Here is a 25,521-nt window from a genome sequence, read left to right as displayed (position 1 = left end):
ATATTTCCTATTGCCTGTCATGAATTTGATCTTGCCCTAGGGACAGGTGAGATAAACAAAGCAGATGTTCGATCACAAATATATGATTGCCTTGATATTCTGGAAATGAAGCTAAGACAGTACTGCTTGCTTTTTATTTTTTTGGTACCTCATGCACAGACATGGAAGTGAATTAATTTTAACTCGGAAGAAGACCACTTTTCTCTACAGAGGAGCACATCTTAAATACTGTTTTATGAACTTTTGATGATCACATAATAGCCATTTCCTACTTGACCTGCTGTGGAACAAAGCACACAAGTACTCCATGGTTAGGTTTTGCTGAGCCATCTACTCTTGAACCATTGCTGTCCACATCCAGTCATCTGCAACATCTAATAAGCCATGGATCAAAGCAGATAGCAGCCTTGGCAACCTTACCCTTCTGGATGAGCCAACTCAGTAACATGGTTTATCATAGTTGGGACATAGGTGTGAGCAGTTTCAAACTATTATTTAAGGGCTTTGCTATGTTTATGTGGGTTATTTATCTTGTAAAGGGAACATTCTGCAGTGTGATAGCATGCAATTATAACATAATCTGTCTGCAGAGGAAACCTAGTCAACAGCTAAAATCTGTACAATTATTTCACAGTTTTAACAAGAAAAAGTATGTAGTTATGTCAGAAAACAGAAAAATTTTTCTTTCTTTAAAAATACAAAATCTTAGTGAAGAAACTGTATTAGAATGAAGAATGTCAATTCTTCTTAAAAAAAAAGTATCTCCAAAAAAATGTTTCAGACATCACACAAGAAATTCGGTAAGAGGCAGTTTTATTTGTTTTAGTCCAGCTTGCTTTTATCGCTTGATTTTAGAGAATTATTTTTCCAGTTAATCATCGCCTGTCTCAAATTTAGATTCAAAAGGCGAATAGCACCTTTGTATTTGAGTAGTAAAGATAGCTGGTTTATTTATATTTATTGAAATCATTACCTTCTTTATTACTACCACAGATATTAAATCAGTAATAACTTTTCTGTAACCTATCCACATATACTTCAAAATACTGCAGCCTGCTTTGTTGTGGTCTGTGTTTTTTAACTGTAGATCTGATGCCAATGAATGGAATAAAAGCAGGACTCCTTAGAAAACATCACACTTCCCATCTCTGGAGAGAAGTTATTTTCTTTACTTCATTATTATTTCCCTTGATAGTTGCCTCCAGCCTCTAACAACGATGTATTCTGTAGTCTTGACTGCTGTTTGGTGGTGTTTCACTGACAGTTAACACTTTGTTACCATGGGCTGACCACTCAAAAGACTCTGGAGGGTGATGCCATTTTCAAAATTCAGTTTTTAATGAACAGATATTTATCTCAAATCATCCTGGCAGCAGTCTCTTAGGAATGGGCATGGAAAGGAGTTCCTCTAATACTGAAACTCAGGTTCCCTTTAATATAGGATAAAGGCATGCTAACTAAGAAACCTACTGACCACTCTTCCTCATCTAGGAAAGGAGAAACTCCAGACTTCCTAAAAGTATTAATAAACACTATACATCCACTATCCATGACCACTTAAGAACTACGTCCAAGTTTCATTTTGACTGTAAATGTGGTGATGCCTGTGAACCAATCAAGAGATTACAGATCTTTTAGACTGATGAAATCAACTGTCTTTCTCCTTCAGCAAAAAAAGCAGGTCTTTTTTCTTTCTCAGTTGATGTTTCTTCATTCTCAGAATCCCCCACTTACAGACGCAAGTGCTTCATCAACAGATTTTGTATGCCTCTCCCCAGCATAAATGCCATAATGCAGCTGGTCATCCTTCACAGTAGCCCAGGACATCTGCTTGGTGGAGAACCTTGCTGCCCACTCTCCTGAACTGTTAACAACAATGACACCCCCCAAGCCTCCAACTCGTGTCTTCATGTAGTCTAATGCAGTGTCAGCAGCCACCTCTGGTGACATTCCTGAAACGAACAAGATAACTTCATGGTATCTATTCTAAAATTCCCTTGAAGTTTCACCCCTCCCCATGAAGCCAGCCAAATGTAATTCCTCCTTCAACTAAATTGGCAAGAAATTTCCAGTGTAGCAAAGAAACTGTTTATAGGAGGGCTTTGGACAGTTGCTAATAGTCGCGATGGTATGGTGCTGATACAAAACCAGGATTTAAATAGCTTCAGATTGTAATTCAGTTTCAGTGTTTCATAGACTAACTCATCAACTCCATGTTCAAGACACATTTCTGATACCATCATTTGAAGGGAAATATGCCAATTTGCGAGCTTTCCATCAAAGTTTGTCACAAGCATTTACAGCTTTAAAAAAAACAAACCCTACATTAAAACAATCAAAAATTTCAGTCATCATCTCTGTACCAAGTCCACTGGCTGCAATGGAGTTCAAAGCATGTACTTCACATTGTCATAATTTACCAAAAGCAGGCATCAGCGTCACTCCTTCCTGAAACCTCTGAAAGCATCAGGCAAGATGAGGGCTCAATGTACTAGACATCAGAGAAAGGACCAGCAAAGCAACTTTATCTTTTCATGATACTTTATTCATATTAGCAGGAATATTTTCTAAATAAATCAAAGTTAATGTATACATCATACACACTGGCCTGTAATAGCTGCAGAAAACTACAAGTTTGAATACATATTCAGGAGTACGGTTGGCTCAGCCTAACTGTTCTATGCTATACACCACGAGTAATGTTATGCAGCTTAGGCTGCAGAACAAAAACTGACCTTCATGCCTTCCCTGAAAATTTTGAGTTAAAACCAAACAAAATCAGCAGTCGGAATTATTCACAGCACTGGTGACTGACAGGATAAAGCTCCTTTCTCTAACGTGTTACGGGTGACGCTGTGACTATTCAAGTCAGTGGCACTGACTTCAAAGGGTCAGTATTTCACTGTTTGATTTTTTCATCAAGACAACAGCTGCCACCATAAGACAGAGATCCCAACAGCTGTTAAGACCGGGAAAAGCAATTCACTCCGGCAATATGAAAGTCAATTTTGCAGCATTGGTCCAAAAGAAGATTATTTACTATGTGAATTACTGAATAGCTGAAAAGAATTATGAAGGAGCTCTGTAAATACACAGCTTCAGTTGACTGTTCAAGGACTCAAAAAGTTATAATAACTTGTGGGTTTGTTTTCAGCACCTTCATGGAAATGGAGAGGGGGGAACAAACAAAAGTACTGCTGACGTATTTTTCTGGCAGCTGAGTTATACTTCTGGGCAGGATGTATGAAGGTAGAGCAAGCACAGGCAGGGTGAACAAGTGCAAACTCATTAAACATACACACGTGTGGGTTTGTTTTCTTTCTTCTTTTTCTCTCTTTAAAAAAAAGAAACCCACACTTTTTAATTTGAGCCTTATTTACCTTTCATACTGATTTATCACAAGCCAGATAACTGCTATCAATGCATAGGTTTTGCAATGCAGTTAACTTCAAGCCAGAGAAGAAACTGATTTACACAGTTTAGACTAAATAGAGCTTAGAAGGCCATTCAGAAATTGAATAGCTAGGGGCATAATATAGAGAGTAAGGTGAGATCGTAATGTGGTAGAGCTTTGGGAAATAATCTGTGGGTTGTGTTTTATGCTGAAACTATCACATTAGCCAAGAGCTTTACAGAGAAATGTACCCATTATATGCAAACAGCTCTATAAAGCGTAACAAAAATATTCTCAGTTGTTACTTCGTCTCCCTACTCACTGCTTCTCCAATGAAAATGTAAATTGAAAGTTTTCCAACTATTTCCAGTTTGGTTGATCTCAAAGCAAGTTACACTCTACTGCCCGAAAGCTATTGCTTTCTAAAAATAATGGCGATATCTGTATTAATGGTTCTTCAACTGCATGCAATACAAGTATGCTGTCTGGCTATGTTTACAGGCTGTAATATAATCAAGGGTTTAGATGACAGACTAACTCATGAAGGTAAAGCTCCAAAGGGTCATCCCAGAGTCAGATTATATTACAGTCACATAAGACATACTGTGTCAGCTGTTTACCACATACCCACCCAGTTAGTTTAGTGTATTTTCCAAAACAAAATGAAAATTTAAATCATAGTTAAAACATCTTAAAAGCATCTCTGGTGCTATAATCGAGCTGTTAAAATAAAGACCTTTACAGTTTATGAGAAAGGTGATATCTGATGCTTTCTTATTTCAGCTCTGATTATCCACTGTAGTTCTCCCCTACTGCTTCCTTAAATATATCTTGCTTTTGCTTGTTTCCAGTTTCATTGTTCACAAAATTTTAGTTTAAAATTGGGAAAAAATACTAAGAGAACTTCAGTGAAACAAAGCAGACAATGTCTTTCAGAGTACATTGATCTAAAGCATGATTAAACAACAAGCAGCACAGATATTTCTATCCATTTAAGACTGCTTTAGATTTATTAGTATTTTAGTACTTTGTTTTGTTTTTAAAGAGAGGTGACCCATCGACATACCCCTGGGAGCAACTCTTCTGACAACTGTTCTAGGATGATAGTACATAAACTGAAATCTGTCATTAGGCAATGTTTCCTATCCTTCTAAATTCAGCCTACGGGAAGTTTGGAATATACCTTGCTCCATGTGATAGAGGATCAGTCGGGCTAAGACCACTTTCATAATGCTCTCCCCATGTCCTGTGGTTGAAGTGGCACCAGAATGATTATCAGCATAACCTCCACTTCCTTTTCAGAGGGGAAAAAACAAAGAAGTCAATATTCTGTAATACAATTCACAAACTCTGCATTGTTTAAAATAGGTACCAAGCTTTTCTTCCTTAAAGTCCATCACTTCTGTGCACTTCTGGGAGCAAAGTGTCAGTAACAAACTTCTTTCTCATTTCTGCCTCAATTTAAAAAGTTAAATATATGAAAGAAATCAACAGCTGGATGAAGCCAGTTGCCAAGTTGAGAGAAGCAGATGACTAGCAATCTGCTTGTGGTACAAGAAGCAGAAGCAGGCCAACAATTCATAGGGACAGGCAAAAATATTTACTAGAACAGCAAGAGACAGTATATTGAGGATCAGCAAGACGGCGATAGGATGCAGAATACCAGGACATACTGTATCACTAACTGAGAAGATAAGAAGGAAGATCTTGTGAGGACATTGGTGATTTGACCAAAGTTTGAGGGTAACTCATCCACAAGAGCAAAAGCAGGTAAGAGATTTGAAGAGCCTGGGATCTAGTGAAGCATCACAAAGCACCCCTGACGAATCTCGTAAGTCCTCACCACAAGCAGTGTTTCTTCTGCTGAACTCCCGCTCCCCCTCTCCTTCATTTTCTTTCCCTCCTATCCTTGTTTTGCTGGCAAATTCCACACCCTGTTCTTCACCAAGCTTCCGCTTGCTCAACACCCATGTTTCTAGCACATCTCTTAAGAAAAATATTTCCCAGGAGCTGGGGAGGAACATACCACAGCATTATAAACAAGGTACTGGGGGAGGGGCACAGAAGAGCTGTGAAAGTTTCTTCCCTTCTGCACTTTCTTGATCAGATCAGACCCTTTCAGCATACCCGGATTTGCACATGGTAAAACCCTGCCACAATCAGTCTGTTCTTTTAAAAGGACAGCTAGTGTTTCTGTATCCAGTTCTGCAAATGTTTAGTAAGAGCAAAAGTTGCAAGCAATACACTTAACAGTGCCCAGTTCCACTTGTCCTTCACAGACCTGTGTCCCATACTATAGAAGCCCTGAACATGATCTACATAAGAGAAGGGTATTTGCAGTCAGAAGGCTGCAGTCAAATACGAACCTGAAAAGTATAGTCAAAATGCAAAGGATACCAAAATATTAGCAATTTAGGGTGTGAGAGAAAGTTAATATTAGTTTTATAATAATCTTGTACTGCCAACAGCAGTGCTATGTGAGTTTGGAATATGTTTCACTAATTATTTTCCAAATCCCAACTGTATGCTGTAACCCTGAAGCAATCAAATGACAAGTCTGTCCCATGACAGGAAGAAGTCTGGGGAAAGGATTTCAAGTGTCTCTTTATACTTGGATAAGAGATCTCTTAAAATATTTCCTTTATTCCACACTGCAACTATTAGGTTCTGAGGCAGTCTTATCAGGGCTGTCTAAGAACAGGAATTTACTCGAAGTTGCCAGTCATTTTACAATTCTGGCTCACTGAAAGAAAAAACAGTAATTACAATTATACCTATTAACTTAAGTATCAGGAAAACAGCATCTTAGTATGGAACAGGCTGCATTTTTTGGCTTAGCTATAAGCATGGATGTACAAAACAAGAGCTTTATCAGAATGAACAGAAGAAAAATGCAGTTAGCATTCAGGAAAGGACAGAAAAAAGAAATTCTGATCCCCATTTTCCAGACATGATGATAATAATGACAGTACTCCTCTACTCCCAATCCTTACTTGCAATCTCCATGTTGTGTTAAGAGACTTGACCTTCATTTCATATATACATATATATTTATGTTTCATTTCACTAGTGAGAAGCAGAATGTATAATACTTTTTTTCTTTAAATGAGATACCTCCAAAAAATGAGGCAAGATCCTACACCCCATACCTATGCATGCTGTGTCACCAACACGGCCAACCAGTTTATTAGAGAGTCCTCCAGTAGATGTTGCACAAGCTACATTGCCTTCACTGTCTATAGCAACAGCACCGACTGTTCCAAGGTCTCTGCCAAGAAAAACAGTTCACAAAATTAGGCAGAATTAAAGCATACCTGCCAAAGCACGTTGCATTTATTTTCCAGGTAGCTTTAAAAAAATATTACTGTAAAAAATTACTACTCACCATAAAGCTATTTTTTACCATGCTTCTAATTACAAAAATAACAAGCAATATGCAAGAATTCTCATAGCTTTATATTCAATGGAGTAGAAAACACTTAATTCTTTTTTATCATTCTCTGTAACTTGTTTACCTTCATAGTATGGAAACTTCAGGCTGGAGAGAAAGAAACCCACAAAACAAAAGCACACAGGGCAGAAATATTGCTAGCCAGCATAGTTCTGGAGTATTTTTTTTGGCTGTGACACACCTGACGCACAACTTTCCCCTAAACAGCAACTCAAAGACGCAGGAATTGTCTCCAGTGTCTCAACAGGAGGTTAACCAGAATTATTACAGTGCACGTAAATGAGTGAACACAGAAAAGGACAGTAATATTATGCACGCACTGAATCATTTCCTTCCTGTTCCTCCTTTTTCCTCTTCCTTATCCCCCTAAATGTTTGAATGCCACACCAAAAGTTGTTTATGTGCCTTTCAACTAGCATTGTTCACAATGCATCATTAATATATATTTTCTTCTTTGTCCCCTGTAGCTATGCGATCTTGAGGTTTAAATCACTTGGCCAGCGGAATCTGTTGAAACCACACATCAGCATAAAAATCTTCATGCCCTGAAGAAAATAGAAGTCTCAACTACTGCTTTATTTCTTCAGCACAGAGAAGTCACATATAACAGGCTGCTTAAAATATACATGTGCATTCATACTCAGAGAAAAAAAAAAAAAAGCGATTGTAACTTACTGTAACAGCTGCTACACTGAGAAGCAAGACATTACTGAGAAGCAGCGGTTTGAGAGTTCACGCATTCCAATCTTGGTAATTCATGTAGGAACATAAAACAGTATCTGGCTAGGAGAGGTGTACCGAAAAAATAATCTAAACCCCTCCACACAGGAGAACTTCTAACAGTCCTTTAAGGAACTGCTCAACAGGCGACTGGAACAGGAATACCTTTGTGAGTTCCTTGGGCACTGGTGAGGGTCTCTCTCTAGTCTCCCAAAATCTAAGCTGATAAAGTCAAAGTTTCTGTGTACCATGAAACCCACAGTTTCTCAGAGAACCAACTTCCTGTTCCCTCCAGCTTATGTAAAATATCATACTGTCAGTCCCTACACTTCATTCACAGCAATTCGAAGTTGACTGATGAATCACAGGCCTTACAGACTGCTCTGACATTTATGTGGAGACAGACCTCATCTCAAACTGGTATGATGGTGCAGATGGGCTTCCCACCCATCCATCTGTTACAAGTGATTTGCTGAAAAGAGTATTAGTAAATTCAGTACTCCCTTGCACACTCATGTGGCACCCTTCAACCAACTAAAGTTAGATCTTCCTCAGAAATTAAGAAAGATACATCCAGATGTACACATTTTCCTAGATATGAATTTACTTTAAGCAACTGTGAGAATACTGAAAGTACACAGATCACATATGCAGAAGCTATCTGTTCTGCCACAAGAACTCAACTGGCAGTAAGTAACAGTGAATGTGTCCAACACACCTTATCTGCAGTGGAGTAAATAGGCAGCTACATTATTTCTTACTGTCCCTTTAAACTTTCTTATTGCTTCAGTGTCACATTTTTTCTCTGTTCATCTTCAGAACAAAGACAAAAAACAATATAAAAACCCTGTTGCATAGCTAGTTGACTTAGAAACTTTACCAAGGCAGGCAAAACTCTGAGAAATACTGCATTATAATCATCTCTCTATTGCTGGGACAATAGCAAAAACCTCAGCTAGTATCTGTAGTATACCAGCGGATGCTATTAGTAGTAATTATTTTGTTCAATCAAGAATTATGTACTGCATATACTATGATACAGAATGGAGCAGTTGGATTTGTTCACTCCCTTTCATCTAAACCATTCACTAGGCAGTATCCATGAAATTAGATGTACTTATTCTATCCCCATTCAACTAATGGCATCTGCTATTTTGTCTCTTTGCCCTGCATCATCAGGACAGTGATTGCTGTCAGGGTCCTTGTTAATTAATACTGGCTTGAGTTACTCTTGTAGTGTGACTCACAGACGGGCTAGCAGCCCATCTACTATTTTATGGCTGGGCTCAATTCCTTTTCTGTGGGGCTCTCGGGCAATCTCTGGCATAGAGATATGGTAAGAATCATTAAAGTGAGAAACTGAAGATATAATGAACCACACATTATTGTCAGCAAATGGTGTACAAGATGCCATGTTTACATGCCATGGAATCATAAGCTTTTAGCATGAATGAATGGAGGCTTCTAACCAGCAGAAGAGAAAGAACTCTCTTCTGGAGACATCAAGTTTTGCTTGGAAAGCTGTGAGCCCCCCAGATTTCCAACATTGTTAAGATCAGAGGACTGCATGTAAAGTATACACCAACCTTCAAATTCCCAGTATGAGCTGGTATTATGTTGCCTCTGACTAATACTACTTCACCTTCTGTCTGTCTGCCTCACGCAAGTTTCTGCGTAATCACTGTGGACATAGCAGGGAAAAAGAACATTCCACATGTGATACAGGAACAAATGGGCTTGCATAAAAAAGACCTGGATTTAACTTTGGGAGTTTGTGCTGATGTTTTGGGCAATGGTTGTCAGAAAAAGCACAGCATGGCTAAGTAGAAAAAGTCTTGACCTCTTCAGAAACACACAAGGCTTCTATATCATATATTCCAGAACAGGACAATCCTGAAATTGAAGACACCTAACACTGCTACAAGAAAATAAAATTAAGCAATTATAAAGACTGAATGTAGACTCAGATACCATGCCATTCCAACTTATATATTCAGGAGACCAAGTGGCACTAGGGGCTATGCCATCCTCAAAATTCTTCACAATTAATTATAATATCACACAGTCCTTGGACAGACCACAGATCAAAAGAAAACTGTTTGACACAAGAATAATTGCAACTGAGACCGTACAGTCAAGGAACAACTTCACTTTGTTTACAAGACCATATTTACACTTGCCTTGTGAATTTGTTTTTCCTTCTACCAATTTATGGAAAGTAACTTACAGTTGTAGTTTATAGCCTCATTTCATGGACTTTAATTAATGTGCCCACAGAAGAAACTTCCTCCTTTTGGTCTACAAATTCTTCAGCTCTGCTTCTCTCATTACTACTATTTCACAGAACAAATGAGCATCATGTAATACAGCACTTATGTAATGTAATACAGCGTTATCCTATGCTGCAAACAATGGACAAATGAAAGATCAAACAATGTAGCATTTATGCCTACCCCACAGGCATAGAAAAATGTGGTTTTGACACCTCATGATTTTCCTTTCTTTCCCATCCACCTTACCTTCCCCTCTACTTCATATGAGACTTGCTTATTTTTCAAGCAACTTTTGTTTGGTTGTTATACAATACCATCCAGTAGCATCTCTTTCTACACCCACCACTACACTGAACTTCTTGGTAATTTTTTTCATTCCTATCTACAATAACTAATAGCCACAATCAGCACTGATAAGAAGTTACTGGTCAAAACCTGATGTCACTTAACTAACCAATCCAGTTTAAAGACAAATTTGTTCATCTACTTAACCAAGATCAGCTTTACTTTTTTTTTTTTTTCCATGGACTTTTTTCCCCATGGACTTGTTTTAGAATGTGGACTGGGGATTTTTTTGTTAAAGCTGTTCTATGCACTCCTGTAATTGGTGATTTTAACAGCAATAGTAAGTTCTGACTTTGTTCTCCATTACTGCCACACAACGTGTGCTATGCCAAAGTGACTGACACCTTCTTAAACATCAGCAGTTTGTTTAAGTTTGTTCCAGTCACTTGCACTTAAGCAAATTCATTGGAAGTTTGATTTTATCATTACTTTCACTGAGGGCACACTGTAAAGACTGTATCAAACCATGTAACACTTGAAACTGAAGTATTCTCTGAATACAGACTTCAAGCTGTGGGGTTTTGTTTGTGGTTTTCTGTTTTGGTTTGTTTTTTTGTTTGTTTTTAACTGATAGGACGAATTACATTATCTGAATTTAAAAAGAAGAAATATTTTACAAAAACCTTACTTCTGAAACTCTTCAGGGTTGGAATCTGGCTCAAGGTTCTTCTTCCATCTCTCCCGGGCTCTCTCGGTTATGAGTTTTTCTCCTGGAGTCTCAGGAATACCCATGGCCTGAGCAAACAGGTGTGCACCATGGTCAGTCAGCAGCATGTGCTTCGTCTACAGAAGACAGACAAGAGATTCAGTGACAATTCTTGTTTTGCCTTGTACTGAGCAGTTTTGTATAATTACTATTTTTAGAATTATTCACACAATTCAAAATCTTGGTTTATTTTTAAACTTTCTAGATTTCTGTGCCAATAACCTTTTCCACTAGCTGAAAAAAAATTCAGCTCTCCAAAACACAAACTTGAATCATTACTAGAAAAGAACTACATTTACCTTTTTAATGCTTATTATAATGGAAAAAATTGGTAAATTTGCTCATTTGCTGATATGCATGCAACTTTTGTACTGCTTCCAGTCAACCACCAAATCATTACTTAACTGTTTTGTCCAGTTAACTTAGATCTAGAAGGATTTTACCCAGAAGGAAAGAATGGTAAATAAATGCCTGTTCTTCTTGAAGGTATTACACCTCATAAATTAACCAAAAAATTTAACTGTCAAACACTAAAGTGTTTCTTCACATCAGCTGAAACATTATTTTAAATATTTCCTTCAACTACCTGCTACTCTTCTAGACCCAGATTTTCAAATTAAAAAAAACACCCAAAATCAAACCAAACACAACTGTTCTAATGGGTCTGACTAAAAAATGTTTGCTGTCTTTTAAGAACATTGTCAGAAGATCTATTTTGACTCCTTCATTTACCAAAACACTTAGGCCAGATTTTAAGTCAATAACTACATGAATCCATGCTTCAAAGTCTCTACACATTGGTTAATTGCTATTTTAGAGAAACTTTGCAGATAAATTTGTTTCATTAATCCTTATACTTTAGTAGGACCTCTAAAATCTGATTTTTTTTTTAATAAATCCGTATCTGAAAATAAGCATCAACTTCTTGAACCACTACACAGTTACTAATTGCACACCAGAGCCTAAGAAGGTTTTGGAGGAGTGATAGTCTGACTGAACGTTATGGAGTTATTCCAGAGCACAGCACCTGACTTTAAGCAAACTTGTATGTCCATGCAACAGCACAGCACACAGGTACTAGCTGAGGTGCAAAAAGCAGAACCATGTGATGCTCAAGGCAGCAGGCCTTCAGAGCCTTGCAGGGCATACAAGCAGCAAATATGCAGCTCTCAGCCTGAAGCGAGGACTCCAGATGTTGGGTATTTCTGTGTCATGCTGCATTCCACGGAACATTTAACAGTCTCAAAGCCTTAGACTTTCAAGATGTTGCGGACCATCAACTTTATTGATTTCTTAAGTCATGACAAGCAATCACTACCATGACCAACGAATAGCGCTGCATTGTTTTAAAGGATTCCAGCCAAACCTCTTCCCAAATCACAGACACTGATCTCTGCTTAAGCCTATTACAGTCTCTGCACTAATCCCCTCCAATAGTTACAGACATGGGAAATGTGACTACACTTTAGAAACATTCCTGACATTGTGGCACTGACATCAAACGTTTCTGAAAATTCAAGTACCTTCTTATTGGCAAAGTAATTCCATCATTCAGAAGAGCATTGCTTTAGGGAACAAGAATACAGGTTACAAGAAAGAAGTTTTCTGTATGCGTGAAAGAGTGGACAATGGGCTTACACGCCAAGTCATGTTACCAGACAACAAAAGCTCTACCTACTTCGAAGAAAGCTGATGTTCTTCAACTTGAAAGCCAACTTCTTTGTGCAATAGTGCCCCCCTCTGCCACTAAACCACCAGAAGCACACCATCCAGTATTTTTTTTTTTTCTGGTGATTGGTGTTTGTTGGTTTGTGGGGTTTTGTTTGGTTTTTGTTTGTTTTAGGAAATACACTCAACTTCTCCTTTTACTTTATCACAAGACTGTGCCCTCCCCATCACCTGCTTTCAGAAACTGAGACTGTATTATCCTTCAAATGAGTTTAAAGAAAACAAAACCAAGTTTTACTGTAAAAAATGGAAGTTATTTCTAAAAACTTTTTCAAAGGCTTCCCTCCCATATGGAGATTCTGATAACATACCCACCTTCCTGACCTGCACAAACAAGAAATAATAGAATCATAGAATAGTTGGGGTTGGAAAGGACCTTAAGATCATCTACTTCCAACCCCCCTGCCATGGGCAGGGACACCTCACACTAAACCATCCCACCCAAGGCTTCGTCCAACCTGGCCTTGAACGCTGCCAGGGATGGAGCATTCACAACCTCCCTCGGCAACCCCAGAGGGGCAGGATCACCTCCTTCGACCTGCTGGTCACGCTCCTTTTGATGCAGCCCAGGATACGGTTGGCTTTCTGGGCTGTGAGTGCACGCTGAAGTCAGCTCATGTCCATTTTCTCATCAACCAGCACCCCCAAGTCCTTCTCTGCAGGGCTGCTCTGAATCTCTTTTTTGCCCAATCTGTAGCTGTGCCTGGGATTGCTCCGACCCAGGTGCAGAACCTTGTACTTGGCATGGTTGAACTTCATAAGGTTGGCATCAGCCCACCTCACAAGTGTGTCAAGGTCCCTCAGGATGGCATCCCTTCCCTTCAGCGTATCAACCAAACCACACAGCTTGGTGTCATCTGCAAACTTGCTGAGGGCGCACTCAATCCCACTGTCCATGTCACCAACAAAGATGTTGAACAAGACCAGTCCCAACACCGATCCCTGAGGGACACCACTCGTTAGTGGTCTCGAGCCAGACATTGAGCCATTGACCACAACTCTTTGCATGCGGGCATCCAGCCAGTTCGTTATTCACCGAGTGGTCCACCTATCAAATTGATGTCTCCCCAGTTTAGAGACAAGGATGCCATGTGGGACAGTGTCGAACGCTTTGCACAAGTCCAGGTAGATGACATCAACTGCTTTACCCTTGTCCATCAGTTCTGTAGCCCCATCACGGAAAGCCACCAAATGGGTCAGGCAGGATTTCCCCTTAGTGAAGCCATGCTGGCTGTCACCAAGCCCCTTGTTGTTTTTCATGTGCCTTAGCATGCCTTCCAGGAGAATGTGCTCCAAGATTTTGCCAGGCACAGAGGTGCGAGTGACTGGTCTGTAATTCCCTGGGTCTTGCATACAGAGGAATAAGCTTTTACGGTAAGGTTTTGGGTTGTCAAATTTAGGTCATTTTAATGGGAAACGGGGAAGAAAAAAATCCCCAAACTTCTGCAACTGCCCTGAAATTCAGACCATCACTGTTTTTTACTTAAGAATCCTGGCAGTGAACGAAGTACAGAAAAAGTTTGCACCTTTGCATTGAGGAATTCTCAAGTTCTAGGCTAAATTCTCCTTCATCTAATGGAAAGGGGTGCATGATATAGTAGGAGAACACATAGACACAGTTCACCTATAGCAATGAAACAGTGCTCTAATGTTCACAAGATGCCCATCTATGAAGTGTTTGAGCTGAAGGGGACTGCATGCCCCATTTAAAAAAGAAAAAGCCATTTTGGTATAATTCTACTTTTGTTCACTACAAACAGGGATAACTGAGTAAGAATTTAACTGTTTTCTCAAGGATTTGCTGAATTACAGATGGAAGGCTTTTATTACGTTAACTAGAGGCTGCCGTGTTCAACAGCATGGTAAATCATGAATGGAAATTATTCTGGTGCCCTCCTTCCTTCTACCCTGTGAATTTGTACAAGTTTGAACCCATTGAAAACATAACAGCACACAGGATAATTGCGTGCAACAATCTAGAAGAACTACTCTGACCACCAGATGGAGCCCATATTGTTCCATGATAGTAACAGAAATAAGAGAAAGTTACAAGTAGACAGGGAAGTTGTTTTCGGTTTGGTTGGTTGGTTTGGGGAGCTGCATGTTTCAAAATTCATCAAGACAGCGAGGCATCTCTAAACCACTGGGAAATAAGCACTCTGACATGCTTAGGACTTCAGTAAAAATATGACAGTCTTATGACCCATAGGTCACAGAGTTTAAAATACTTTTAATTATACACAGTAAAACAAAATACACTTTGAAATGTACTGTGAAATAGCCTGGGTTGGTGCCCCAGAATTCCTGCCCAAGATGAAAGAAGACTCATATCATTTGGTATTCCTATATACAATACCTGATGCAGAAGTAGCAGAAGCTCACTTCAAAATATATCAAGCAATTCCAGCCAACATCTACATTTAAACTTTGCCATCTACACAGATTCTTTTGTATCTGGGCAAAGTGTAACGCACTTTACCACAAAATTTCATAGGCTTATGCCTGCATGATTCTACTTGGTCCTGTACAGTTGGATTTAATTATTTCCCTTCAAATTTATACCAGCCGTGGAGCTACAGGAGATCAACATGCACAGGTCAATTTTTCCCTGAGCTCTCAATTGCATGACAGAAATGTCCTCAGAATGCTATTTTTAATAAATACCTCTCAAAACCCCTTTAAATAAAAGTTCTTTGTGGCCATGACCATCGTTTCCAAACACTACTATCATTTTTACCCTTCTCTCCTGCTTTAAAGCACTACACAAATGTCATCAAGATGTATCAATATACTGAAGTTTCTAAGGAAAAAATGCTTCATACTCAAGTACACATTCAACATACCTTTTCCATGACAAGTCGAGCAAGTTTTATTGGGTTTGCTATGCATTTAACTGCAGATACTGCTCCAGAGTCTAAATTTTTTCCATCCATGATTATAGCATCCATTTCTACTTCACCTTCTTCATTTAGAACAGATCCACGGCCTAAAGACAAAAAGAAACGAAAAAAACAAAACAAACAAACAAAAATAAACCAACAAAAAAAAGAACAGGGAGAAAGGGAAAAAGAGAAGTCATTAAGAGCTAACCATCAAGTGACTCGATTACTAGATCTCATGCAACAATCTTCCCCAGTTTGTTGTCTGACTTACTGAAAGTATCTCCTGAACGCAAACAAACCTGCAGAAATACTGCTGAGTATAACCACAAAATCTAAACATTAACAGAAGTCTCACAGGGTACAACATCTACTTTAAAACTGAGTTTTATTTTTTATAGGATGAAAACACAATTCCAATCCTATCCAAAATTATATATTAGGTAGGAAATTTAAAACAACAATCATGAACAGAATTCTTTATATCCCAGATCACTTCAAGTGCATATAAAATTATTTTACCTTTATAGTTCTTCCAAAGGACAATATAACATAACCCAACATAATAGTATAGTGTGCAATCCTATCAACAGATTAACATCACATAACATTCCAAGAAACTGCCAAAATTGATGGAGCAGATTAAAAGTGTCCACTTTCTACTGTAACAGAAGCTTGAAATAGCAAGTTCTGCATTGCCAGATAAAAACAGTAGATGAAGGAATTGAGGAAAAAAAAATGTAATAAAGTGTTGGGTAGTTACTTTCTCCTGTAATTATCAGTGTTACCACTAACCTAATTGAAAATTAATGATACACAAAATAAGACAATGCAAATAGGTTTCGGTCTAGGGTTTTTTTTAATACTGCCATATTGTTATCACAGGGTAGAGAGACTTGAAAATTGTACAGAGCTAAAACACATTTTATTTCTGTTAAACCAACACTAAACAAACATTCTGTTAAACCAAAAGGTCAGAAAACACTGTTAATTGTTGACACAAGACTTCAATACCAATGTACCAGACCTGAAGGTATGAATCACAGAATAGTTAGGGTTGGAAAGGACCTTAAGATCATCTAGTTCCAACCCCCCCTGCCATGGGCAGGGACACCTCATACTAAAACATCCCACCCAAGGCTTTGTCCTACCTGGCCTTGAACACCGCCAGGGATGGAGCATTCACAACTTCCTTGGGCAACCCATTCCAGTGCCTCACCACCCTTACAGTAAAGAACTTCCTCCTTATATCCAATCTAAATTTCCTCTGTTTAAGTTTTAACCCATTACCCCTTGTCCTATCACTACAGTCCCTAAGGAACAGTCCATCCCCAGCATCCCTATAGCCCCACTTCAGGTACTGGAAGGCTGCTATGAGGTCTCCACGCAGCCTCCACACAGCCTTCTCTTCTTCAGGCTGAACAGCCCCAACTTTCTCAGCCTGTCTTCATATGGGAGGTGCTCCAGTCCCCTGATCATCCTCGTGGCCCTCCTCTGGACTTGTTCCAACAGTTCCATGTCCTTTTTATGCTGAGGACACCAGAACTGCACACAATACTCCAGGTGAGGTCTCACAAGAGCAGAGTAGAGGGGCAGGATCACCTCCTTCGACCTGCTGGTCACGCTCCTTTTGATGCAGCCCAGGATATGGTTGGCTTTCTGGGCTGCGAGTGCACACTGCCAGCTCATGTTAAGCTTCCCATCAACCAGCACCCCCAAGTCCTTCTCTGCAGGGCTGCTCTGAATCTCTTCTTTGCCCAGTCTGTAGCTGTGCCTGGGATTGCTCCGACCCAGGTGTAGGACCTTGCACTTGGCATGGTTAAACTTCATAAGGTTGGCATCAGCCCACCTCACAAGCATGTCAATGTCCCTCTGGATGGCATCCCTTCCCTCCAGCGTATCAACCAAACCACACAGCTTGGTGTCATCTGCAAACTTGCTGAGGGCGCACTCAATCCCACTGTCCATGTCACCAACAAAAATTGAACAAGACCTGTCCCAACACCGATCCCTGAGTGACACCATTCGTTACTGGTCTCCAGCTGCACATCGAGCCATTGACAACTCTTTGCATGCGGCCAGGCAGCCAGTTCTTTATCCACCAAGTGGTCCACCTATCAAATTGATGAAATTGAATCCCCTGCTACAGGAGGCAACAAAATTCTGTAATCTCCAAAACTCCCCCTGCCACACACAGACACTCACTCACCCAAAAGTCAATTTTTTGCCCCTCTCTGACTGTATAAACTATACCAAAGTTCAAACCTGCATCATTCAGAACCTGTTTAGTTTCTAGACTACACTAATCTCTAAAGAGCTTGAAGGAGCTTTGTGCCACCTGTGCTAACATTCTTCCAGCTTATCCTTTATGATAGTGTAAGGAATAAGTCTTCTTTGTTTCTTTAAACTCTGACATACTCTTTTAGCTTTCTTTGATAAGGTAGGCTTTCAAGCTCATCATCACAAAATTTGAATTAGAACTAGGGTACCCCCTTCTTCAAATATCAGTGACCAGAACCATGGTTCCAGAGTAAACTCTACCTGCCCCTTTTACCACTGCATTAATATCCTTATGACTACCTCTCATGGTGTTTTAGGATTCCCTAAAATTTCCTGAGCAGAAAACAGTTGCAGAGAGCCTCCTTTTACCGTCAGTGAAGAGAGACAGGTGCCCTTGAAGAACAATTCATCCCACTTGTCTTAGAGAGCTGTATAGCCACCCTTTCTCATTCCACTGGCCACTGTGAAAGTCTGTACACCATTGCAAGGCTAGACACTAAGCTTCAGGTTATCTGAGGGAGGATGAATCCTTCCTTTTGTGGTTATAAACTGCCTTTTCACCTGCCTTCCAGCACAATGGGTAGGGAATACATGCCTCTGAGGCTATGGTATCCACTGACAGCAGCACTGGGTGGGGGAAGTCTGCAAAGGCTAAGGAGGAAAGAGTGTGCAAGGATCACTATAATGACAGTTCTTTTACCTGGAGTATTCACACCAAGATAGTCACTACTACTAGTCAGAGTTCACATGAAGGAAATATAAACAAGGCCACTTCCTCATCACAAACAGAACTTCATTATGCTGCACAAGTCACTACAATTGTAGTTTCAGAGAACAGTATAGCTTCTAAGCCCCGCTACCAAGCCTCCTTCAAGATGCATCTACACAGCATGGAGACAAGTGATCAGTTAACAGAGAGCTTGTGGATCAGGGCTAAAGGGAAAACAGCAATGGGAGACATTACTGTGGGGATCTGTTACAGACCACCTGATCAAGAGGAACCTGCGGATGAAGCACTCTACAGACAGGTAGGAAAAGCCTCACGCTCACAGGCCCTTGTTCTCATGGGGGACTTCAACCACCCTCATATCTGTTGGAGCGACGGTATGGCCGGGCACGAGGAATCCAGGAGGTTCCTCAATTGTGTGGAAGACAACTTCCTTCTGCAAGTAATAGAGGAGTCGACAAGGAGAGGTGCCATGCTTGACCTCGTGCTCACCAATAGGGAAGGGCTCGCTGGAAATGTGACACTCCAGGGCAGCCTTGGATGCAGCAATCATGAGATGGTAAAATTCGAGATCCTCAGGACAGTGAGAAGAGCGGGCAGCAAGCTCACTGCCCTGGACTTCAAGAGAGCAGACTTAGGCCTCTTCAGGAACCTGCTTAGTAAGGTTCCATGGGATATAGCCCTGGAGGGCAGGGGGGCCCAAGACTCTTGGTTGATATTCAAGGATCACCTACTACAAGCTCAGGAGTGTTGCATCCCAACTAGAAGGAAGTGCAGCAGGAGGGCCAGGAGACCTCCTTGGAAGGATAAGGAGTTGCTGAGAAAAATTCAAAGGGAAAAAGAGGCTTATAAAAGGCGGAAGCAAGGACAGGGGGCCTGGGAAGAATACAGGGATGTTGTCCGGGAAGCTGGGGACCAGGTTAGGAAAGCTAAGGCCCAGTTAGAATTAAACTTGGCTAGGGATGTCAAGGATAACAGGAAGGCATTCTATAGGTATGTAGCGAATAAAAAACAAACTACGGAAAACGTAGGCCCCCTCCGGAAGCTCTCGGGAGAACTGGCTACCCAGAATTTGGAGAAGGCTGAGGATCTTTATGACTTCTTTGCCTCGGTCTTCACTGGCAAAGGCTCTGACCGCACCACCCAAGTCTTGGAAGGCAGACGCAGGGACTGTGAGAATGAAGACCTTGGACCCACTGTAGGAGAGGATCTGGTTCAAGACCATCTTAAGAACCTGAACATGCACAAGTCCATGGGACCTGATGAAATCCATCCGCGGGTCCTGAAGGAGCTGGCGAATGAAGTTGCTAAGCCACTGGCCATTGTATTTGAAAAGTCATGGCAGTCAGGTGAAGTTCCAGATGACTGGAAAAAGGGAAATATAACCCCCATTTTCAAGAAGGGGAAAATGGAAGACCCGGGGAATTACAGACCAGTCAGTCTCACCTCTGTGCCTGGCAAAATCTTGGAGCACATTCTCCTGGAAGGCATGCTAAGGCACATGAAAAACAACAAGGTGCTTGGTGACAGCCAGCATGGCTTCACTAAGGGGAAATCCTGCCTGACCCATTTGGTGGCTTTCCGTGATGGGGCTACAGAACTGATGGACAAGGGTAAAGCAGTTGATGTCATCTACCTGGACTTGTGCAAAGCGTTCGACACTGTCCCACATGGCATCCTTGTCTCTAAACTGGGGAGACATCAATTTGATAGGTGGACCACTCGGTGAATAACGAACTGGCTGGATGCCCGCATGCAAAGAGTTGTGGTCAATGGCTCAATGTCCGGCTCGAGACCACTAACGAGTGGTGTCCCTCAGGGATCGGTGTTGGGACAGGTCTTGTTCAATACCTTTGTCAGTGACATGGACAGTGGGATTGAGGCCGTCCTCAGCAAGTTTGCAGATGACACCAGGCTGTATGGTTTGGTTGATGCGCTGAAGGGAAGGAATGCCATCCTGAGGGACCTTGACACACTTGTGAGGTGGGCTGATGCCAACCTTATGAAGTTCAACCATGCCAAGTGCAAGGTTCTACACCTGGGTCGGAGCAATCCCAGGCACAGCTACAGACTGGGCAAAGAAGAGATTCAGAGCAGTCCTGCGGAGAAGGACTTGGGGGTGTTGGTCGATGAGAAAATGAACATGAGCTGGCTTCAGCATGCGCTCACAGCCCAGAAAGCCAACCGTATCCTGGGCTGCATCAAAAGGAGCGTGACCAGCAGGTCGAAGGAGGTGATCCTGCCCCTCTACTCTGCTCTTGTGAGACCTCACCTGGAGTATTGTGTGCAGTTCTGGTGTCCTCAACATAAAAAGGACATGCAACTGCTGGAACAAGTCCAGAGGAGGGCCACGAGGATGATCAGGGGACTGGAGCACCTCCCTTATGAAGACAGGCTGAGAAAGCTGGGGCTGTTCAGCATGGAGAAGGCTGTATGGAGACCTCATAGCAGCCTTCCAGTTTCTGAAGGGGCCCTATACGGATGCTGGGGAGGGATTGTTCATCAGGGACTGTAGTGATAGGACAAGGGGTAATGGGTTAAAACTTAAACAGGGCATGTTTAGATTGGATATAAGGAAGAAATTCTTTCCTGTTAGGGTGACGAGACACTGGAATGGGTTGCCAAGTGAGGCTGTGAATGCTCCATCCCAAGCAGCGTTCAAGGCCAGGCTGGAGGAAGCCTTGGGTAGCATGCTTAAGTGTGAGGTGTCCCTGCCCATGGCAGGGGGGTTGGAACTAGATGATCTTAAGGTCCTTTCCAACCCTAACTATTCTATGATTCTATGAAACCCTATCATTCAAAAAGGACACAACCTTATTGTTATGCCCATTCTCCCCAATATTTATTGTTGTCTTAGCAATGTCTATGTTTTCCTAGAAAATATTACAGTAAAACTGATTTATCTTTTATAAAGATAAATATCACACAGTGAGTTTTAAGCAGCCACTCCAATCAGGGCTCTCTTCACATAGCTTTCAGCTCATTTTCGCCCACTCCTGAGAGCAGCTGTATCTGATGGGTGTTAACACAATTAGATGCATCTGTGATTACCAGTCTACTTGCCATTTAAATTAGCATAGTCAAACCTGAAAAAGGGTTTAAGGCTCAAAGTCCAGTTAAGTAAATGAGGGAATGCCACCCTGATGTTAATAGTACACACCACACCTCTAAGGCTGCTTCATGATTTCAGCTTGAATCCTCTAAAATCAAGATGTTCAACTTAAGTCAGTAAAAAAAACACTGAAAGCTTCATGTAAAGTAGAAACTCTCCCTGGCTCTCAATTACAAGGTGAGAAGAAACAACAGAATCTCTACAAACTAAGGCTGCCGGTAACTAATAGCTCTGTTATCCAAAACAGAGTCTGACAGGTCTTTCCTCTCATGTTCATTCCTGACACACCTTGGTGACAGTACAGAAATATTTTCACCAAAATTCATCAAAATAATAAATTTGAGGTCACAGGAATAGAAGAAAAATATTCAACGATTGACATTAATTAACATTAATCATTAGAAAATGCAATTATGAACCCTTACCATCTAAATTCATGACTCATATACCATTACTGCATTACTTCTGTAATATTATTTACAAAATCACTAATTGGAAGCATTAATTAAGAGAAAACCACCTAAACCCCCAAGTACAGTACTTCTCTGGCAATAGGCAAAAGTCAAGCATCAAGTCTTAAGCAGTGCTGCGAGCTATATTAAAGTGCCTTAAACACGAACATTAACTAAACATACACTCCATTAAGGAGTCCACACAAACTGAATACACAGCACAGTAATGGAAGATTTACAGAAAAGTAATATTGCATCACAAGAACGCCATGGCAGTATAAACCACTGAAACATGAGAAAAGAGTAACTCCTCTGCCTATGTGTACTCAGAAAAAACTACAGAGAAACCATGCTACTTTATTATACAGAGAAATCAACTATTTTGTGACCCAGTATTTACTCCACCACAATATGCATAATTCCAAGAAAATGCATGCCAGCATGTTCAAAAGCATCAGGATAAAACACATGAAATACACGATGATTCTAAACACAATTAATTGTTGAAAAATTACCTGTATTAAAATGAGGATCATCTTCCATTGATCGTACTGCCTCCTCAACTGCGTCTAAGGCACTGCCTCCCTGTTTCAGGATACCATAACCTAGCAGCGCAGCTCTGACAACACCATCACGACTTCCCTGTTCTAGTTCTTTAAAGATCCGGCCAGCTCCACCATGAACCACAATGACAGGCTTCATCCTGACAAATTCCTCTGAAGGCTTTCAGTTGTGTACACAGGTTAAACGTAATTAACCTGTTTCGGAAAGAAGAATCATTAGTATACCCTCCCTTCTATGTGGAAAGAGCCTTGAAAAGGAGGCAGGTTGGCTAATAGATACAGTCAAGTTGACTACAAGCATTTCACCTTTCAGGAAACTGAGTACTCACACAAAGGAGCTCCCAATTAAAGTCAGGACTAGAGGAGATCCCAGGTAACTTGATGTAACTCTTGAGGCCAGCCCAGCTTTGGGCAGGGGGCTGGTCGCAGCTGCCTCTGAAGGCCCCTTCCAGCCTAAATTATTCCACCATCTTTAGCATGAATCCTGTCTGGTGGTACTACAAGTTACAGAGAAACAAGCATCTGAGTCACCCTTGCTCCTGCTAACTGCTTTTTATGTTAGATGGGTAGACCTGTTCTCTGTGTAAGGCAATAAAACCAGTGATGAAGAAAAGCGGCTGACCTGACCCCAGTTAACAGCTCAACCAGCTCTACAGCCTGGATTTCAAACCTGTGACCTCTTGTAAAACTTTGCACTTCACACAGAAAAACAAGGCATTCAAACCTGGCAGTGAAGTCTGTTGTTACTGCTTATGGCTTCTCATGAGAAAAATCAAGGTGTTGCTACTTATCTTCGGTCACAGCAATCACGGTTTTGCCTCCACAAAAAGGCAAAGAAGCAGCCTCAACCTCACACCAAAACCTAGAGCACCTCACAGAGGAAACTCCACAGGAAAGCACTTCCTCAGGGCCAGTTGTTTTTGGATGCCGTGAGAACGTAATCCAGCAGCCTTTCCCTCATCCTACATGCACACCCCTAGACAGAAGCCCACGGGGACCCCACACAACTAACTGCCGGTTCTTCGCACTCCCTCTGCCCCCAGAGTGGCACCAGCTTTCAGGACCACACGCCACCATGGCAGCGGGGACGCACAGACCCAGACCCAGACCCAGCCTGTGCTGTTTGGACGCTCCAGAAGGATGGGGGAGGGCGGCGGCGGCAGAAACAGTTCGATTATTCACCGAGGATCCCGCAGCGAGGCCTTCCAAGGCTTTATTTCAACAGGCACCTACCCCCTTGCCTCTGTGAGGGCCAGGGCAGCACACACTCCACACCTCCCCTCCTCCGCCACGGCCCCAACACTGCCGCCCATTGCGGCGGAGCCTCAGCTCGGGGCGGGCCTGACCCGCCGCCCGCCCACTGCTCCCGGTGCCCCCGCGCTCGCCCAGCCTCACCAGCCCCCGCCGAGGGCGCTAGCTCGGAGTCCACCTGTAGCGCTCCGTCCCCGGGTGTGCTCCCGGGCGGGTGCCAGCAGCAGACGGGGCAGGCTCAGCCGCAGGGGCCGCGCACCGCGGCGGCCGGCGTCTCTTTTCCCCGGCCGCGCTATTCTGGACAACCGCCCTCAATAGACATGGCGTCCCCCACTCGCGCTTAGGGATGCCCACAGCTAAGATGGCGGCCTGGCCTGCGGTAGGGTGCCGGGGGTGGGTGTCTCAGGCCCGGCGGGAGCGACTGGTTCCTGGGCTGCCTGGCAGGGTGTGTGGCGGCATCGTGCACTTCTCGGCTTCGTTCCCCCTCAGCCGCAGGCAGAAGGGAGTGAGCTCTCAGGCACGCTCCCGCGAAGGGGCCAGCGCAGTGCTGTTGCCGCCGCGCTGTGGGAGGCGATAGATAGCTGCTATGTGTCACTGCTGTGTGTCACTGCTCGTCGCTCACCACTGCTTGATTCCCCTAGCGTTGTATTGGAAAAATGCACCTCTCCCCCAAGTCGAAGCCAAATACCGCCTGCGGTATGCCCGTTCCCCTGCCCTCTGACCAGACCGGGTTATTCGGATACTCCCGAGCTCGGGCCGCTGTAAATTGATAGGGCTGTAGGCGCCGACTGCCACTGGGACCCTTGGCAGACACCTTCCAGTCTGCTGTTGAGCCGGCACAGGCTGGGTGAGGGTAGGCTGTGTGTGGGCATGCTGATCCCAAATACCGAAGACAAGAAATAACCTTGCTGTTTATTATTAATATTGTTCTAATTGTAGGCTGCTAGCCGAACAAACCGGATTTTGCTATAAAAAGAGTTACTAAAAATGTTCTCCCTGAAAAGGAAAAATATTTGTAAAATAAGAGTTCATTTTATAAAAATAATTCCAAGGTTCCTTCCTTTTGTAGCAGGAAATATAAACACAAATGTCTCAAAAGTTACACAGAGTCTACCCAGCATGCAGCTGGACTTCTGCCTTGGCCGTTGTGAGCGTGATGGGACACTGGCACAGGTTGCCCAGAGAAGCTGTGGCTGCCCCATCCCTGGCAGTGTTCAAGACCAAGCTGGATGGGGCTTGGAGCAACCTGGTCTAGTGGAAGGTGTCCCTGCCCATGGCAGGGGGCTGGAACTGGATGAGCTTTAAGGTCCCTTCCAACCCAAACCATTCTACGATTCCTGTTAAGCTCACCCGTCTTTGTTTCTCTTTTCTTCTTTTTTCTCCATTTTGCTGCTCTAGGGTAGGCTGCAGGGAGTCCAGTGAATGCAGTCTGCTATGGCAAGGCAAGGGCTTGAGGAGACATGGCTGTGCAAAAGGACAAGGATTTATGGGAATGTGAAGTCACTCAGTTTAAGATCTGTTTGGCTCCTCAAGGTTTCTTTAAAATGAATTAATGTGCTTTAATTAAAAGGAACTGCTGTGGGTCGTTTTTCATTGTTACTGATAGGATTAACAAAGAAGAATTTATTCCGTGAATTATT

General features: G+C 42.1%; 1 protein-coding gene across 2 annotated transcripts; it reads right to left on the bottom strand.

The window, feature by feature from the left end:
• Positions 1-796: 796 nt before the first annotated feature.
• ASRGL1 (asparaginase and isoaspartyl peptidase 1) lies at positions 797-24,460 on the bottom strand. Of its 2 annotated transcripts, none has more exons than XM_065681432.1 (7): positions 24,026-24,460; positions 22,583-22,825; positions 15,461-15,603; positions 10,812-10,966; positions 6,544-6,662; positions 4,578-4,688; positions 797-1,952 (listed from the first exon to the last, which is right to left on the bottom strand). In XM_065681432.1, exons 2-7 carry the CDS (start codon positions 22,767-22,769, stop codon positions 1,717-1,719), a joined length of 951 nt encoding a protein of 316 aa, XP_065537504.1. In that variant the 5' UTR covers positions 22,770-22,825; positions 24,026-24,460; the 3' UTR covers positions 797-1,716. The 2 variants fall into 2 exon arrangements, with proteins under 2 accessions (XP_065537504.1, XP_065537503.1); XM_065681431.1 differs by lacking the exon at positions 24,026-24,460 and adding an exon at positions 22,960-23,385.
• Positions 24,461-25,521: the final 1,061 nt, after the last annotated feature.

The sequence above is a fragment of the Lathamus discolor genome, chromosome 5 (assembly GCF_037157495.1).
Source record: "Lathamus discolor isolate bLatDis1 chromosome 5, bLatDis1.hap1, whole genome shotgun sequence".
Taxonomy (NCBI): Eukaryota; Metazoa; Chordata; class Aves; order Psittaciformes; family Psittacidae; genus Lathamus; species Lathamus discolor.
This window is presented reverse-complemented; position numbering and strand designations above follow the sequence as displayed.